At 36.4% G+C, this 18,581-nt stretch overlaps 1 protein-coding gene across 2 annotated transcripts in view; it reads left to right on the top strand.

The window, feature by feature from the left end:
- LMNTD1 (lamin tail domain containing 1) overlaps nt 1–18,581 on the top strand; it is a 468,403-nt gene that overhangs the window by 424,049 nt on the left and 25,773 nt on the right. The window contains exons 12-14 of one of the 2 annotated variants that reach the window (XM_055085516.1): nt 7,571–7,702; nt 17,202–17,388; nt 17,928–18,047. In XM_055085516.1, the coding sequence (XP_054941491.1) occupies nt 7,571–7,702; nt 17,202–17,388; nt 17,928–18,047 (439 nt within the window). The remainder of the gene's footprint in view (nt 1–7,570; nt 7,703–17,201; nt 17,389–17,927; nt 18,048–18,581) is intronic. The other variant, XM_028491104.2, reaches the window with a different exon arrangement.

Genomic DNA, 18,581 nt, shown 5'->3' with positions numbered 1-18,581 from the left:
TCGGGGGCCGGGCCTCGGCAGGGGGAAAGGCCAAAACAGTGAGAGGCCTGCGTACCGCAAAAAAAATAATAATAATTTTAAAAAAATAATAAAATAGATGTCAGGATAGTCTGGTTACCTGTTTCTTCTTGAGTGAACTTGAGTAGTTTGTGTCTTTCAAGGAATTTGTCCATTTCATCTAAGTTGTCAGATTTATTGTTGTAAAATTATACATAATATTCCCTTATTATCCTTTTAGTATCTATAGAATCTGTAGTGATGTCACATTTCTTACTGCTGATAATGGCCATATGTGTCTTCTCTCTTTTTCCTGATAAATCTTGCCCAAGAGTTATCAACTTTGTTGAGCTTCAAAGAATCAGTGTTTCATTTAATTGATTTTCTCTAATTTTTTTGCTTTGTTTTCTATTCATAGATTTCCATTCTGATCTGTATTCCCTTTCTTCTGCCTACTTCAGGCCTCATTTGCTTTTTTTTTCTAGTTTCTTAAGGTGGAAGTTGAGATCATTGATTTGAAAACATTTTCTCTTCTAATACAAGCATTTAGCACTGTAAAATTTCCCCTAACTACAGCTTTTAGTGGAATCCCACAAATTTTGATGTGTTTTATTTTCATTTTCATTCACTTCAAAATACTTTTATTTAAGTAAAGTTGATTTACAATATTTTGTTAGTTTCAGGTGTGTAGCATAGTGATTCATTTTTTATTATATTCCATTATAGATTATTACAAGATAGTGAATTCCTTGTGTTATACAGTAAATTTTTGTTGCTTATCTATTTTAGGTGTAGTAGTCTGTATCTGTTAATCCCTTACTCCTAATTTGTCCTTCCCCTGCCCTTCCTCTCCCCTTGATAACCATAAGTTTGTTTTCTATATCTGTGAGTCTCTTTCTGTTTTGTATATAGATTCATTTGTATTATTTTTTAGATCCCACATGTGATATATTATTTGTCTTTCTCTGACTTATTTCACTAAGTATAATATTCTCTTGGTCCATCCATGTTGCTGCAAATGGCAATATTTCATTCATTTTTATGGCTGAGTAATATTCCATTGTATATATATACACCACATTTTCGTTATCCACTCCTCTGTTGATGGGCACTTGGGTTGTTTCCATCCCTTGGCCATATATATATATATATATATATAGTACTACTATTAACATAGGGGTGCATGTATCTTTTCAAATTTGAGTTTATACATTTTCCAGATATATGCCCAGGAGTGGGATTGCTGGATCATATGGTAGCTCTATTTCTAGTTTTGAAGGAACCTCTGTACTGTTTTCCGTAGTGGCTGCACCAATTTACATTCCCACCAACAGTAGGAGGGTTTTATTTTCTCCACACCCTCTCCATAATTTATTATTTGTAGACTTTTTTTTTTTTTTTTTTTTTGTGGTACGCGGGCCTCTCACTGTTGTGGCCTCTCCCGTTGCAGAGCACAGGCTCCAGACGCGCAGGCTCAGCCGCCATGGCTCACGGGCCCAGCTGCTCCGCGGCATGTGGGATTTTCCCGGACCGGGGCACGAACCCGTGTCCCCTGCATCGGCAGGCGGATTCTCAACCACTGTGCCACCAGGGAAGCCCTTGTAGACTTTTTAATGATAGCCATTCTGACAGGTGTGAGGTGATTCCCCATTGTGGTTTTGATTTGCATTTCTCTAATAATTAGTGATGTTGAGCATCTTTTCATGTGTCTTCTTTGGAAAAATGTCTGTTTAGGTCTTCGCCCATTTTTGGATGTGGTTTTTTGTTTCTTCACTATTGAGTTGTATGAGCTGCTTATACATTTTGGATATTAACCCCCTGTTGGTTGCATCATTTGCAATTGTTTTCTCCCATTCCATAGGTTGTCTTCTCGTTTTGTCGATGGTTTCCTTTGCTGTGCAAAAGCTTTTAAGTTTGGTTATATCCCATTTGTTTACTTTTGCTTTTATTTCTTTTGCCTTGGGTGACTGATCTAAGAAAATATTGCTACAACCTATGTTAAATTATGTTCTGCCTATGTTCTCTTCTAGGAGTTATATGGTGTCATGTCTTACTTTTAGGTCTTTAAACAATTTTGACTTTACTTTTGCATATGGTGTGAGGAAATGTTCTAATTTCATTGATTTACATCCAGCTTTAGCTGTCCAGCTTTCCCAACACCACTTGTTGAAGAGATGGTCATATCTCCATTGTATATTCTTATTTCCTTTGTCGTACATTAATTGATAATAGGTGTGTGGGTTTATTTCTGGGCTCTCTATCTTGTTGCATTGATCCATAAGTCTGTTTTTGTGCCAATACCACAGTTTTGATTACTGTAGGTTTGTAGTACAGTCTGAAGTGTGGAAGAGTTACACTTCCAGCTTTGTTCTTTTTCCTCAGTATTGCTTTGGCAATTCTGCTTTTTTTGTGATTCCATATAAATTTTAGGATATTTGTTCTGGTTCTGAAAAAAATGTCACGGTATTTTGATAGAGATTGCATTAAATCTGTAAATTGCTTTGGGTACTATGGCCATTTTAACAATATTAATTTTTTCAATCCAAAAACATGAGATATCTTTCCATTTCTTTGAATCATCTTCACTTTCCTTTGTCACTGTGTTATAGTTTTCAGCATATAGGTCTTTTACCTCCTTGATTAAGTTTATTCCTAAGTATTTTATTCTTTTTGATGAGAATTGAAACAGGATTTTTAATTTCTCTTTCTGTTACTTTATTATTAGTGTATAAAAATGCAAGAAATTTCTGTATATTAATCTTGTATCCTGCTACCTTGCTGAATTCATTTATTAGTTCTAATAGTTTTTGTGTGGAGACTCCATATAGAGTATCATGTCATCTGCAATACTGACAGTTTTACCTTCTTCCCTTTCAACTCTTCTTGTCTGATTGCTGTGGTGTTGAACATCACTTGAAGAGGTGTTTTTATGTGGGAACATCCCTGTGTAGACTTTGTGTGTCCAGCGTTTTTGGTGTGAGGACTGCTTTTGGTATGGACATCTGCCATGTCTTTCCTAAAGGTGTGCTGGCCGTTATCCCCTTGATAGGGGTGTGGTTGGTGTTGTAGTGTGTAGAGCCTGTGCAGGTTGTGAGGCCGGACTTCCTCTCTGCTCCATGGCTGTTGCTGCCCTGTCAGGAGCAGGGTCTACTCCCCAGTTGTTGGAGCAGAAGCCCTGAGGATCAGGTTCAATCAGACTCTTTTGCCCTTGATTGCATGCCCTGCCCCAAAGGAGGTGATTGCTGAAGCAGTGAGGTCTGTGCAGTCACAGAGGACCTATACAGCCCTTGTGTAGGTGTCCACGGTTCTGCTCAGAAGCAGCACCAAGGTCACTTACCTTTCTTTGTTGTGTTTGTCCTAAATCTAGTGCAAAGCTGTGATGTGAAGTAGGCTGGGGCTGGGGGTTGAGGTATTGTGGCTGCAGGAATTGAGGTGGTTCGGCTGCTGCCTGAGATCTGGGCTGCCTCTGTGGCAGTCTTCTTCCAGGACCCAGATCTAGCGCTAAGCTGCAGTATGGAGTGGGCAGAGCCCAGGGCACTCTCACTGGGAGAGCTGCTGTGTACTCCTGAGTGTGCTGACAGTGGCCACTGCTGCTCCACCCAGAACACACTCCAGGCTCTCCTTGCTATCTCTGCATAGCTAGATTGAGTCCTCTCCCAGGGACAGTCTGCCCAAGATTCAACACTTAGCTGTGGCATCAAAATACTTTCTAGTTTCCATTTTTATTTCTTCTTTGATCCTTGAGTAGTAAGAAGTCTATTATTTAGTTCCCAAATATTTTACAGATTTTTCCAGTTCTGATGATTTTCCAGATATCTTTTGTTATTGATTTCTAATTCAGTTTCATAGTGGTCAAAGAACATAATTTATATGACTTGAGTCCTTTTAAATGTATTGAGACTTGCTTTATAGCAGATATGGTCTATCCTGGTAAATGTTCTGGTAAATATATTTATCGTTGAGTGGAGTGTTTTGTAAATATTGATCAGGTCAAATTGATTGATGGTGTTAAGTCTATTGTCTTTTTTGTTGATTTTATGTCCATCAATTATTGAAAAAGGGGTGTTAAAATTTCCAACTATAATTGTGGATTCATTGATTTCTTCTTGCAGTTCTATCAGTGTTAGTTTCCTGTATTTTGAAGCCCTGTTTTCAGGTGTATAAACATTTAGGATTGTTATATCTTCTTCCAATATAGAATTGATGTCTATATCATTATGAAATAAACTTCTTTATCCATGGCATTATTCTTTGCTCAGAAATCTACTATGTCTAATATCAATATAACCATTCCAGCTTTCTTTTACTGGTGTTAGCATGGTATATCTTTTTTTATACTTTTACTTTTAGCCTATTTGTGTCTTTATATTTAATATTATGTTTTGTATCGATAGGTAGCATGCAGTAGGCTTGCTCTTTCATCTTCTGACAATCTCTGTCTTTTAATTTGGGCATTTAAACAGTTTAGATTTAAAGTAATTTTTAATATGGTTGATTAATTCTATTATCTTGTTATTTGTTTTCTATTTGTCCCAACTGTTCTGTTCTCTTTGTCTCTTTTTCTGTCTTTTTTGAAATTAATCATTATTTATATTCCATTTTATCTCCATTGTTGGCTGATTAGCTATAACTCTTTTATTTTAGGGGTTCCTTCCAGGTTTATAGGATACATCTTGAGCCTATTACAGACTACCCTCATGTTATATTTTACCACTTCACAAATAATATAAGAGCCTTAGAATACTATAATTTCATTTCTCTTCTCCCAGCCATTGTGCTTCTTCTGTCACATATTTTACTTCTACATATGGTGTAAATCCCATACTCCATAGTTATTTTGGCTTAAATAATCAATTTTTAAAAGAAATTTAAATGATAAGAAAATATTATATATTTACCCTTATGTATTTTCACTGCTTTTCTTTGCTTTTTGTTCTTTTTGTTTGTTTGTTTTGTTTATTTTTTTGATCTATAAATTATATTTCCATCCATTTTAATTATGCTAGTACCTGAAAAGAACTTCTTTAACGTTTTTTGTAGTATGGATCTGCTTATAACCATTTCTTCTTTCACTTTTTTTAGACAGTTTTATTGAGATATCATTGACATAATTGCATATATTTAAGACGTACAACTTCATTTTTTTGTCTTTGGGGGTTTTTTATTGAGATAAAATTGACAAATAACATTGTGTAAACTTACACAATGATGATTTGATACTCATATGTATTGTGAAATGATTACCATAATAAAATTAGTTAACACATCCTTCACATAATTACCTTTTTTTTTTTTCTGGTGAGAACATTTAAGATCCACTGTCTACTGTCTTAGCAATTTTCAAGTATATAATACCGTATTTTTAACTATAGTCACCATGCTGTTCATAAGATTCCCAGAACTTATTCATCTTATAACTGGAAGTTTTTAATCCTTTGACCAATATTTCCCCCATTTCCCCTACCTTCTATCCCCTGGCAAACACTGTTCTAATTGCTGTTTATATGAATTCAGCTTTTTAAAATTCCACATATAAGTGAAACGATACAGTATTTGTCTTTCTCTGTCTGATTTATTTCACTTAACATAATGTGCTCAACATCCATCCATGTTGTCACAAATGGCAGGTTGTCCTTCATTTTATGGCTGAATAATACTCTATTACATATGTGTGTGTGTGTGTATGTGTGTGTGTGTGTGTGTGTGTGTGTGTGTATATATATGTATATATACAGTTGACTCTTGAACAACACAGGTTTGAACTGCATGGGTTCACTTATAGGTGGATTTTTTTCAATTAATACTCCAGTACTACATGATCTGTGTTTGGCTGAATCTGTGGATGTGGAATCATGGATATGGAGGGCCGACTATAAAGTTATATGCTGATTTTCCACTGTGTGGGTGGTTGGCACCCCTAACCCCTGCACTGTTCAATAATCAACTGTATTTATAAAATAAACACCACATTCACTTTATCCATTCATCTGTCAATGGACACTTTGTTTCTGTATCTTGGCTGTTGTGAATAATGCTGCAATGAACATGGTGGTGCAGATAACTCAACAAATGGTAATTTTATTTCCTTCAAATACCTAGAAGTGGGATTGCTGGATCATATGGTAGTTCTATTTTTAATTTTTTGAAGAGCCTCCACACTGTTTTCCATAGCACTGCATCAATTTACATTCCCACCAACAGTGCACAGGGTTCCCTTTTCTCTACATCTTCGCCAATACTTATTGTTGTCTCTTTGATAACAATTATTCTTACAGGTGTGAGGTGATATCTCATTGTGGTTTTGATTTGCGTTTCCCTGTGATTAGTGATGTTAAGTCACTTTTTATGTACCTGTTGGCCATTCACATATCTTCTTTGGAAAAATGTCTATTCAGGTCCTTTCCCATTTTTTAATTGCATTATTTGATTTTTTGCTATTGAGTTGTGTGCGTTCCTTATATATTTTAGATATTAACCACTTATCAAATATATGACTTGCAAATATTATTTTTCCCATTTTGTAGGTTGCCTTTTCATTTTGTTGATTGTTTCCTTTGCTGTGTAGGAGCTTTTTAAATTGAGGTAATCCGATTTTTCTATATTTGCTTTTCTCACCTGTGCTTTTGGTGTGTTAGTTAAGAAATTATTGTCAAGACCAATGTCAAGAAGGTTTTCCCCTATATTTTCTTATAGGAGTTTTATGGTTTTGAGTCTTACCTTTAAGTCTTTAACCCATTTTTGAGTTGATTTTTATGTATGGTGTGTGATAGAGGTCCAATTTCATTTTTTGCATGTGGATATCCACTTTTCCAGCATTTATTAAAGAGACTATCCTCTCCCCATCGTGTGCTCTTGGCACTCCTGTTGAAGAGAAGTAGACCACAAATGTGTGGGTTTGTTTCTGGGTTCTCTATTCTGTTCCATTGGTCTATATGTCTTTTTTTATGCTGGTACCACACTGTTTTAGTTACTTTAGCTTTATAATATAATTTGAAGTCAGGAAGTGTCATACCTCCAGCTTTGTTCTTGCTCAAGAATGCTTTGGCTATTTGGGGTCTTTTGTAGTTTCACATAAATTTTAGGATTTTTTTTTTACAGCTTCTGTTTAAAAATGCCATTGGGATTTTGATAGGGATTGCATTGAATCTCTAAATCACTTTGACTGGTATGAACATTTTGACAACATTACTTCTTCCAGTCCATGAACATGGAATGTCTTTCCATTTATTTGTGTCTTTTTAAATTTCCTTCACCAGTGTTTTGTAGTTTTCAGTGTATAAATCTTTCATTTTTTTTGGTTAAGTTATTGCCTAAGTATTTTGTTCTTTTGTTGCTAATGTAAATGGGATCGTTTTCTTAATTTCCCTTTTGGTTAGTTCATTGTTAGTGTACAGAAATGCCACTGATTTTTGTATGTTGATTTTCACATCCTACAATTTACTGAATTTGTTTTGTAGTGTTCTTAGGGTTTTTTACTTATATGATCATGTCATCTGCAAACAGACATAATTCACTTTTTCCCTTCTGATTTGGCATCTTCTATTTCTTTTTCTTTCCTGATTGCTCTGGGTAGGATTTCCAGTACTAAGACGAATAGCAGTGGTGAGAATGGACATCCTTGCCTTGTTGTGGATCTTAGAGGAAGTTTTTCCTCATTGATTGTGTTAGCTGTGGACTTTTCATATATGTACTTTATTGTGCTGAGGTATGTTCCTTCTTTACCTATTTTTTGAGAGTTTTTATAGTGAAAAGATGTTGAATTTTGTCAAATGCTTTTTCTGAATCTGATTAAAAAGTGTGATCATGTGGTCTTTGTCCTTCCTTGTGTTAATGGCAACTATAAACACAGGTGCCAATTTTCATAGATAATGTTAGGTAGATGCATATTGGAAGAACTGAAATGCTAAAGATAAGTTTAGTAAACTTTAGCGTAGCAAAAATCTAAAGGCAGATAAGTAAAGTAGCATGGAGCTATCAAGTAGACTCCAACAACTAGAGAAATCAGAGCTTAAATAATGAAAAATTGTCATTTTTTAAAAAGTGATATAGCCATTTGTCTTTTCAATCTCTATAAATCAAGACCATGCAAAGGCTACTGACAGAATGATTGGTACATCACTCTACACTCTCAGCCAGTCACAACTTAGAGGTTTCAAGTCATTTTCCTACTAAAGAAAAATGGGAAGGCTCACAGGGAAGAAAAAAAGATAACTACAAAAGGCTGTGTGATAGCAGATTAACAGCCCTGGCTCAGTGAATTTCCATGTATTATGTGAAGTATTTTCCTGTAACTTTGGGCCTTATATCAAAAGGAAGGCAAATGAAGTGGCTAGCCCTGATATGAACAATGGTATTTTTTTCTTTCAGACAAGCTAATTTATTCTACTTATTTGCATAAAATAAAAATTTAACATCAATTAATAAACGTTTCACTTGAATAATGAATGTTTTTGAAAAGCAACTGTACATATCCAATTACATATATGATAACAAAGAGATAACTGAGCAGGCTTCCCTGGTGGTGTAGTGGTTGAGAATCTGCCTGCTAATGCAGGGGACACAGGTTCGAGCCCTGGTCTGGGAAGATCCCACATATCGCGGAGCAACTAGGCCCATGAGCCACAACTACTGAGCCTGCACGTCGGGAGCCTGTGCTCTGCAACAAGAGAGGCCGCGATAGTGAGAGGCCCGCGCACCACGATGAAGAGTGACCTCCGCTTGCCACAACTAGAGAAAGCCCTCGCACAGAAACAAAGACCCAACACAGCAAAAATAAATAAATACATTAATAAACTCCTACCCCCAACATCTAAAAAAAAAAAAGAGATAACTGAGCTATTCTAGGGTCTTATCTGGTTAAAAGAAAAACTCAAACTACTGCTCATCTTCCCAGGCAGAAAAAGCAAGTCTCAAAAACAAAAAGGAATTCTGTCAAAAAATAAAAACATCCCACAGAGAATTCAGTAACACTAGAATGAGGATGACATAGAGAAATTCTAGGGCTATCAAATAAGAGTAAAAATGTTATATCTACAATTTAGTAAGAACCATAACAGTAATGTAAAAGAAAGGAATAGGTATATACATTGCTCAAAAGTGAACCTCTCTACAAAACAGGCAACCTCATAAAATGTAGTACGGGTATAAATTGAGACCACTGAAGGCAGTTTGGTAGTGTAGATTAAGGTTTCATAGATTGGGACTTACCTGGTGGCACAGTGGTTAAGACTCCACACTCCCAATGCAGGGGGCCCTGGTTCAATCCCTGGCCAGGGAATTAGATCCCATATGCATGCTGCAACTAAGAATTCTCATGCCACAACTAAGGAGCCGGTGAGCCGCAACTAAGGAGCCCGTGAACCGCAACTAAGGAGCCTGCTTGCCACAACTAAGATCTGGCATAACCAAGTAAATAAATAAATACATAAAGATTTCATAGATTTTACATCTTATATTCTCACAAGTCCTCTTCTAGGAGAGGAAACAGAGTGATAGCCTGACCTTTGGAGGCACTTTTCTCCTCAAAACAGTTGTCAATTTGAAAGCAGCAGCTAAGAGGCTGAGAAGTTATTCAGAGATTCTGGCAGTCTCACAGGACTGGGTGAATAAAAATTGGCTTGATTCAGGGCCTGTCAAGAAGGAGGGTCACTGATAAACACCCCAGGCTTTCAGTTGTAACTTCAAAGGTACACACAGTATTAAGGCTATCTTCAAAATAAACCAGCCTAATTGGGGCCAAAGCCTAGTGTCAAATTATTTCACACCCTGATTGGATTAAAGTGGTTTCCCCCCAGCGTTGATGGCTGCCAGAAGTTAAAGTAAATCCTCTCTGTATCAAGAAAACATTATACATAGCTTTAAATTACCTCTGCAATGTTTACTCTATCATACTAGGCACTAAGTCAAAAATAACAAGGCATACAAACAATAAAAGTTGACCCAAAACTAAGATTAAAAATGGACAATAAAAACAGGCCTAGGTGATCCAGATATTATGGTTATCTGACAGGGATTTTTAAATAATCTTGACTAAAATAGTCAAGGAATTAAATGACAAAAAAATTTTTAGCATAGAACTGGAAACTAAAAATAAAAGAATCAGTAGGAAATTCTAGAAAAAAAATCCAATAACAGAAATTACTATTTCAAAAGTAGATGAGTTTAACAATATATTTGATGAAACAGAAGAGAGAATCATTGAACTGGAACATTCTCAGAAGAAAACATCCACGCTGAATTATAGAGAGCAAAGAGATTAGAAAAAAACAAGCATAAAGAAAAATTAGGACAAGATTTTTAAAAATCTAAATGCTTGTAATTGAAGTCACTAAGGAGAGGAGAGAAGGACTGAGGTAGAACAGTATTGGTGGAAATACTGGCAGAGAATTTTCCCCAAAATGAAAGACATCAAGCCACAGGTACAAGCAACACTACCAACTCCCAGCAAGAGAAAACACAGGGGGAAAAAAAAAAAACACCCTAGGTACGATGTAGAAAAACTTCTAAAACAGAAGAAGTAAGGAAAATCTTAGTCAGCCAGAGAAAAAGGACACTTACCTTCAAAGGAACAACAAAAAGATTGGTAGCTGGTTTATCAACAGAAAAATAGAAAACAGAAAACTCTGGAGTAAATCTCTGGTGAGGGCATTGGGACCAAAACTGCAGGCAATATTTTTAGCACTGTGATTCTACAATTCATAAGAAGTGTATGTTAGTTTTCTCTTGCTGTCATAGCAAGTTATTACCAACATAGCAACTTAACATGGATAATACCCACTTATTACCACACAGTTCTTTCAAAAATTTCTGTATATATTTAAATACTATACCATAAATCCATCATAAAAATGTAAAACAACTCTATAGAAATGGACTAAATTATATGAAAGACAATTTTCAAAAGAAAACTGAGTAGCCAATAAGTAGCTTACTCAACTGCACTATAAACAGGGAAAATCAAATTAAAATAACAATGAGATATTTTGTACCCAAGATATTAAGTATTAAGAAGTCTGAAAATTTCAAGTGTTGTGGAACAAGAAGAAGGAATAGCGCATGCATAGGCAATGGGTGAAGCATGCAATGACATGAATTATCACAAGTCTTGTGAGAAATTCTTGTGGTTGCAATTAAAGCAAAGATAGGAAGTAGGGAAAAAAAGAAATTAAAGAGGCTGATAGATTACGTAGGGCCTTGTTTCCATGCTGTGACACTGGTGTTTTCTCTAGAAAGAAATGGTCAGACTTTGAAGGATTTATCCTTGTACAAAGATTGCTCTGGAAGCAAAATGTTGAATGGTTAGGAGGGAGCAAGACTGGAGAAACCAGTTAAGACACTGTTACACTGTGACACAGAGGTCTCAGAAGAAAACATCCACGCTGAATTATAGAGAGCAAAGAGATTAGAAAAAAACAAGCATAAAGAAAAATTAGGACAAGATTTTTAAAAATCTAAATGCTTGTAATTGAAGTCACTAAGGAGAGGAGAGAAGGACTGAGGTAGAACAGTATTGGTGGAAATACTGGCAGAGAATTTTCCCCAAAATGAAAGACATCAAGCCACAGGTACAAGCAACACTACCAACTCCCAGCAAGAGAAAACACAGGGGGAAAAAAAAAAAACACCCTAGGTACGATGTAGAAAAACTTCTAAAACAGAAGAAGTAAGGAAAATCTTAGTCAGCCAGAGAAAAAGGACACTTACCTTCAAAGGAACAACAAAAAGATTGGTAGCTGGTTTATCAACAGAAAAATAGAAAACAGAAAACTCTGGAGTAAATCTCTGGTGAGGGCATTGGGACCAAAACTGCAGGCAATATTTTTAGCACTGTGATTCTACAATTCATAAGAAGTGTATGTTAGTTTTCTCTTGCTGTCATAGCAAGTTATTACCAACATAGCAACTTAACATGGATAATACCCACTTATTACCACACAGTTCTTTCAAAAATTTCTGTATATATTTAAATACTATACCATAAATCCATCATAAAAATGTAAAACAACTCTATAGAAATGGACTAAATTATATGAAAGACAATTTTCAAAAGAAAACTGAGTAGCCAATAAGTAGCTTACTCAACTGCACTATAAACAGGGAAAATCAAATTAAAATAACAATGAGATATTTTGTACCCAAGATATTAAGTATTAAGAAGTCTGAAAATTTCAAGTGTTGTGGAACAAGAAGAAGGAATAGCGCATGCATAGGCAATGGGTGAAGCATGCAATGACATGAATTATCACAAGTCTTGTGAGAAATTCTTGTGGTTGCAATTAAAGCAAAGATAGGAAGTAGGGAAAAAAAGAAATTAAAGAGGCTGATAGATTACGTAGGGCCTTGTTTCCATGCTGTGACACTGGTGTTTTCTCTAGAAAGAAATGGTCAGACTTTGAAGGATTTATCCTTGTACAAAGATTGCTCTGGAAGCAAAATGTTGAATGGTTAGGAGGGAGCAAGACTGGAGAAACCAGTTAAGACACTGTTACACTGTGACACAGAGGTGATGAGAGCCTAATGAAGACAGCAGCAATAGGGATGGAGAGAAGGAAATATATACAAAAGGTACTAAAGAGTAATATTAATAGAACATCATCACAGATAAGGCAAGAAGGATAATAGAGCAGGAAAGTAATAGAAGTTTCAGGCGTGGCCAACAGGATAAATGATGATGAAATTTCCTGGAATAGGTTTTCTACTTTTCTGAAATGATGAATTCATTTTGGGACATGTTGATTTAGAGGTATCTTTGGGGTCTTTCTTTCTACGGGGTCAGTTGTTTCTATGGGTCTGAAGCTCAGCAGGAAAAGGATTTAGATTTAGCAGTCATCAGTGTATTAATGGTTACTGAAAGCCCTGTTTTTGGGTGATATCACGTATATAGAGTGTGATGGGAATAAAAGAGGGTTAAGGGCAGAATCCCAGGGATTCACATCTGAGAAATGGATGAAGGAAGAGAAATCTGAAAGAGAGACTATAAAGGAGCAACCAGACTGGTAGAAGAAAAACAGTGGACTTGGGGAAACAAGGAGAGAAGGACCTATCTGGCAGAGGCAGATATCACAGAGACATTAAGACAAAGACTGAGTGGTGGGAATGTAAATTGAACCACTATGGAAAACAGTATGGAAGTCCCTCAAAAAATTAAAAACAGAGCTATCATATAATCCAGCAATTCCACTTTTGTGTATTTATCTGAAGAAAGCAAAACCTCTAATTCAAAAAGATATATGCACCGCCATGTTCATTGCAGCATTATTTACAATAGCCAAGATATGGAAATGACCTAAGTGTCCATCAATGGATGATTGGTAAATAAAATGTGGTATAAATATAAAATGCAATATTATTCAGCCATTAAAAAAAGAATTAAATCTTGCCATTTGCAACAACATGGATGGACCTTGAAGGCATCGTGCTAAGTAAAATAAGTCAGAGAAAGACAAATACCATATGATCTTACTTATCAATGAAATCTAAAAAAAAAAAAAAAAAATGAACTCATCGATACAGAGAACAGATTGGTTGCCAGAAGCAAGAGGTGGGGGGTGGGCAAAATGTGAGAAGGGGGTCAAAAAGTACAGATTTCCAATTATAAAATAAATAAGTCATTGGGATGTAATGTACAGATAAAATAAATAAGTCATTGGGTTGTAATGTACAGAATGGAGACCACAGTTAATAATACTGTATTGTATTGAAAATTGCTAGGAGAGTAGATCTTAACAGTTTTCCTCACAAGAAAAAAATAATTGTAACTATATATGGTGATTAATGTTGTTAACTAGATTTATTGTGGTGATCTTTTTGCCTTATATACAAATACTGAATCATTATGTTGTACACCCCAAACTAATATAATGTTATATGTCAATTATACCTCTATTTAAAAAAAGACAAAGACTGAAAAGTTACCACTCAATTTACTAATTGATGATCAATTTAAGAGGGCCTTAATCATCTTGGTCTAAGGCAGAAATATATGGTCGTGGGTTGAGGGAGTGAATAAGAGATGAAGAACTCATGCCGTAGTCTTTCCAAAAGCTCGGTTGTGATGGCAGTAGAAAGTGGAAGCCAGAGGAGGATTGTGTTTTTCTTTTTTAAGGTTATAGCAGTTGGAAGATATGTACATATTTGGGGGAAAGAGGCAGTCTAGAGGGAGAGGTTGGTGTGAAAGGAGAAAAATGAATGGGACTGAAACACCAAAGCAGCAGCAGAAGGTGGTAAGCAGAGTTTCACTTTAGATGGGAGAAGGGTTCCTCTTGCACTGAAACGAGGTGGCTGGAACGAAGAGGTCAGTGTGGGCATAGGTGAACCTGCTTCTAAGTGGAAAGCAGGAAAACACACTTCTTTCTGATGGCTCTATTTTCTTAGTGAGATCATTTTCTGACAATGAAACTGGAGATGTGAGGCAGGGATTTGAATGTTGTTGAGGGAATGACAGAAGGTGCTGGCTCAGCTCATGAAGAACACAGTTTGCTGCCAATCACTAAGGGCCCACATGTGACTGGAGAACACTGATTCATTTGGTGGCAGCAGTCTATACTCTGTGTGTGTGTGTGTGTGTGTGTGTGTGTATTTTCTAGCAGTACTCAATCACCAGGGTGTATACAAAATTTAAACAATTTGAATGGTTGGATCAAACTTCTTTGAGATTTTACTAGTTAAAAAAGAAGAACAAGAGCTAACATTTATTGAGAGAACTTGGACATGGCAGTTAATCTCTCTAAACCTCAGTTTCCTTTTCTATAAAGTGGGACTAAAAATAGTACCTGTCTCACTGGGTTGTTGTGAGAATTAAATGAGATAATACAGTTTTTTTCAAATTTTTGATGGTGAACTTCAATAAGAAATATGTAGCCTTTTGTGAGAATTAAATAAGTAACTACCAGTCCACAATGCCTTTACCAAAACATTTGGAGACTTACATGTTTCCAAATTCAGAATTTGGAGGATTTTAAGAAAGTAATATGGTGACTAGAACACATATTACATAACACCCCAATAGGGCTTGGAGAAGTATCCAAAATCAAACAGTAATCTTTCCACAGCCAAATTTATGAATAGTCACACAAATCATGAATGAAGACAGTAACTAGCCTCTCCTCAGTTTCAGGTCAGGTTTTGCCACCAAAGGAATTCAGGTCAGATTTTGCTTCAAGTGTGTTTTTTTAAGAATCTTTTGGTTTTTCAGATATTTTTGCATTTCGGAATTATAGATATGAAATCATAGATATATTGATAATATTTTTCAAGTGCCTGGCACATCATAAGTATTGGTTCCTATTATTGGTAGGGGTATATTTCATTTTAAATATTATGTCCCTATATTAAATCCCACCAAAGGGATTTCATGGCATATTGGGTTGGCCAAAAGTTTCATTCGTTTTTTTCCCGTAAGATGACTCTAGTAGCACTAAGTTGTCTTTAACTTCATTCAAAACAATTTTGTTATACTGTATGTAACAGCTGTCATATAAGCAATGCATTTTTAAAAAGACATCAAAATTGGTGAATTCTTGTGTAGCCATTTTAATATTGAAGATGGAAGAAAAAAAGCAACATTTTCGGCATATTATGCTTTATTATTTCAAGAAAAGTAAAAATGCAACCCAGATGCAAAAAAAGATTTGTGCAGTGCATGGAGAAGTTGCTGTGACTGATCGAATGTGTCAAAAGTGGTTTGCGAAACTTTGTGGTGGAGATTTCTCGCTGGACAATGCTTCATGGTCAGGTAGACCAGTTGAAGTTGATAGTGATCAAATCGAGACATTAACTGAGAGCAGTCAACGTTTATACCATGTGGAAGATAGCCGACATACTCAAAATATCCAAATCAAACACTGAAAATCATTTGCACCAGCTTATTTATGTCAATCGCTTTGATGTTTGGGTTCCACATAAGTTAAGCAAAAAAAAACCTTCTTGACCATATTTCCACATACGATTCTCTACTGAAACGTAATGAAAACATTCCACTTTTTAAACAAATTGTGATGGGCAATGAAAAGTGGATACTGTACAATAACGTGGAATGGAAGAAATCGTGGGGCAAGCGAAATGAACCACCACCAACCACACCAAAGGCTGGTCTTCATCCAAAGAAGGTGATGTTGTGTATATGGTGGGATTGGAGGGGAGTCCTTTATTATGAGCTCCTTCCAGAAAACCAAACGATTAATTCCCACAAGTACTGCTCCCAGTTAGACCAACTGAAAGCAGCACTCGATGAAAAGCATCCGGAATTAGTCAACAGAAAACACATAACCTTCCATCAGGATAAAGCAAGACCACATGTTTCTTTGATGACCAGTCAAAAACTGTTACAGCTTGGCTGGGAAGTTCTGATTCATCTGCCGTATTCACCAAACATTGCACCTTCGGATTTCCATTTATTTGGGTCTTTACAAAATTCTCTTACTGAAATTTTTCAATTCCCTGGAAGACTGTAAAAGGCACCTGGACAAGTTCTTTGCTCAAAAAGATAAAAAGTTTGGGGAAGATGGAATTATGGAGTTGCCTGAAAAATGGCAGAAGATAGTAGACCAAAAGGATGAATACGTTGTTCAATAAAGTTCTCGGTGCAAATGAAAAATGTGTCTTTTATTTTTACTTTAAAACCGAAGGCACTTTTTGGCCAACCCAATACTTATAGGTTGTGACCCACACTCTGAAAAATGCTAATATATAAATGTTTAACCTGGTCCTTGATACATACTAAGCTCTCAAAATGTTAGAAGGGGAAAAAATACCATCTTATTTGTATGTTTTAAGTTTGCAGAATTCTTTTAAGCATATAGTTGCAATTCATGTTCACAGTAACCTTATCAGAAATAAACTAAATAGTTTAACTTTCCTTTTGATCTACTTGGGAGTTTCATGTCTCAGTATTTCTTGTGAAGAACAGTCGGAAATTAAAATAATAATAATAGTACCTCCCAATGGCATTTTTATCTTGATACCTAAAGCATTTTTAAAGTTTATTTTATGTGAAAGATCATTTTGTTGCACAGATAACCAAACAGAACTAAGAAATCAAGCCATTTGCTTAAGGCACAAAATACACTATTTCTACATGGAAGTTGTCCAACAGAATATACAGCTTAGGAACAACTTCCAAAGCATATTTATTAGTCAGTCCTTAAAGTGAGCTAAAGACACGCTTATCTGAAGGCACCTTATAATCTTTGAGTTTTATTTTCTAGTGCTCTTGGAGACATTAAAATAGCTGAAGTGAATGTCAAAGGTTTATGCGTGAAGCTCATTAACTCTTCCCTTGACAAAGAACTGGAAATTGGAAATCATATTCTCCAACAAAATGTGGATGGACGAACAGTCTCTCTGTACCAATTCCTTCCCAATATCATAATGCAGGCCAATTCCATGGTAACAGTGAGTATAAGATATAAATACTATGAACTAGATTTGTTCGCGAAAAACTCATTTACCCAGTCAGACCACGGCTTAGCACCAGTGGTTTCTTCATCCCTTGATCTCTCTGTTAAATGTGATTTTTTTGGTTGTTGTTGGTTAATTGTGCCACTTTGTCCATCTCTGGATATAAATTAATACCCATAATTAAATTTCCATAGCTTTCTTCAATTTGGCATACAATACTTTGTGCTTTTATGATTTAACTATCAAAATAAAATACCTAAGTTCCTAAAACTAAGCAAACGTAATCTTTAAAGAAAAAACAAAGAGAGGGTTTGCTTAGGCGACACTGGAGAGCTCCCCCCTCTTTCTTGGGCTTTACTTTAAACCACATACAGTAGCTGTTCAGTTACACAGCTTGACATTACATATTATACAGTCATTACATTTTAAAAACCTCACCTGTTTAGAAAGATGTGTTGCAATAACCCTCCGGCATTTATAAAACTATGTTGAACTCCAATGGCAATTGTTATTAACAAACTATTTTCTTTCAGGTCTGGGCAGCAGCATCTGAAGCAAAGCACCAGCCACCATCAGATTTTCTTTGGAAGGAACAAAACAGATTTAGGACAAGCCCAAATTGTACAACAATCCTGTGCAAGCCTAATGGTGAAGTCAGTGTCCTGTTCTTTTTTTTGTTGGCTGCGTCGGGTCTTCGTTGCTGCACGTGGGTTTTCTCTAGTTGCGGCGAGCGGGGGCTACTCTTCTTTGTGGTGCACAGGCTTCTCATTGCAGTGGCTTCTCTTGTTGCAGAGCACTGGCTCTAGGCGTGCGGGCTTCAGTAGCTGTGGCATGCGGGCTCTACAGCGCAGGCTCAGTAGTTGTGGCTTGCGGGCTTAGTTGCTCCGCAGCATGTGGGATCTTCCCGGACCGGGGCTCGAACCCATGTCCCCTGCATTGGCAGGCGGATTCTTAACCACTGAGCCACCAGGGCAGCCCCGAGTCTACTGATTTTTAAACAGGGCTAGATATTTTTCACCAACCACATTGTTGTCCTATATGATTTGTAGCCTCTATATTACATGTCAAAAGTTTAGGCTTCCCTGGTGTCGCAGTGGTTGAGAGTCCGCCTGGCGATGCAGGGGACACGGGTTCGTGCCCCGGTCCGGGAGGATCCCACATGCCGTGGAGCGGCTGGGCCCGTGGGC

Source organism: Physeter macrocephalus, chromosome 6 (genome assembly GCF_002837175.3).
Source record: "Physeter macrocephalus isolate SW-GA chromosome 6, ASM283717v5, whole genome shotgun sequence".
NCBI lineage: Eukaryota > Metazoa > Chordata > Mammalia > Artiodactyla > Physeteridae > Physeter > Physeter macrocephalus.
Note: the sequence above shows the minus strand (reverse complement) of the source record. Positions and strands in the feature narration are given on the sequence as shown.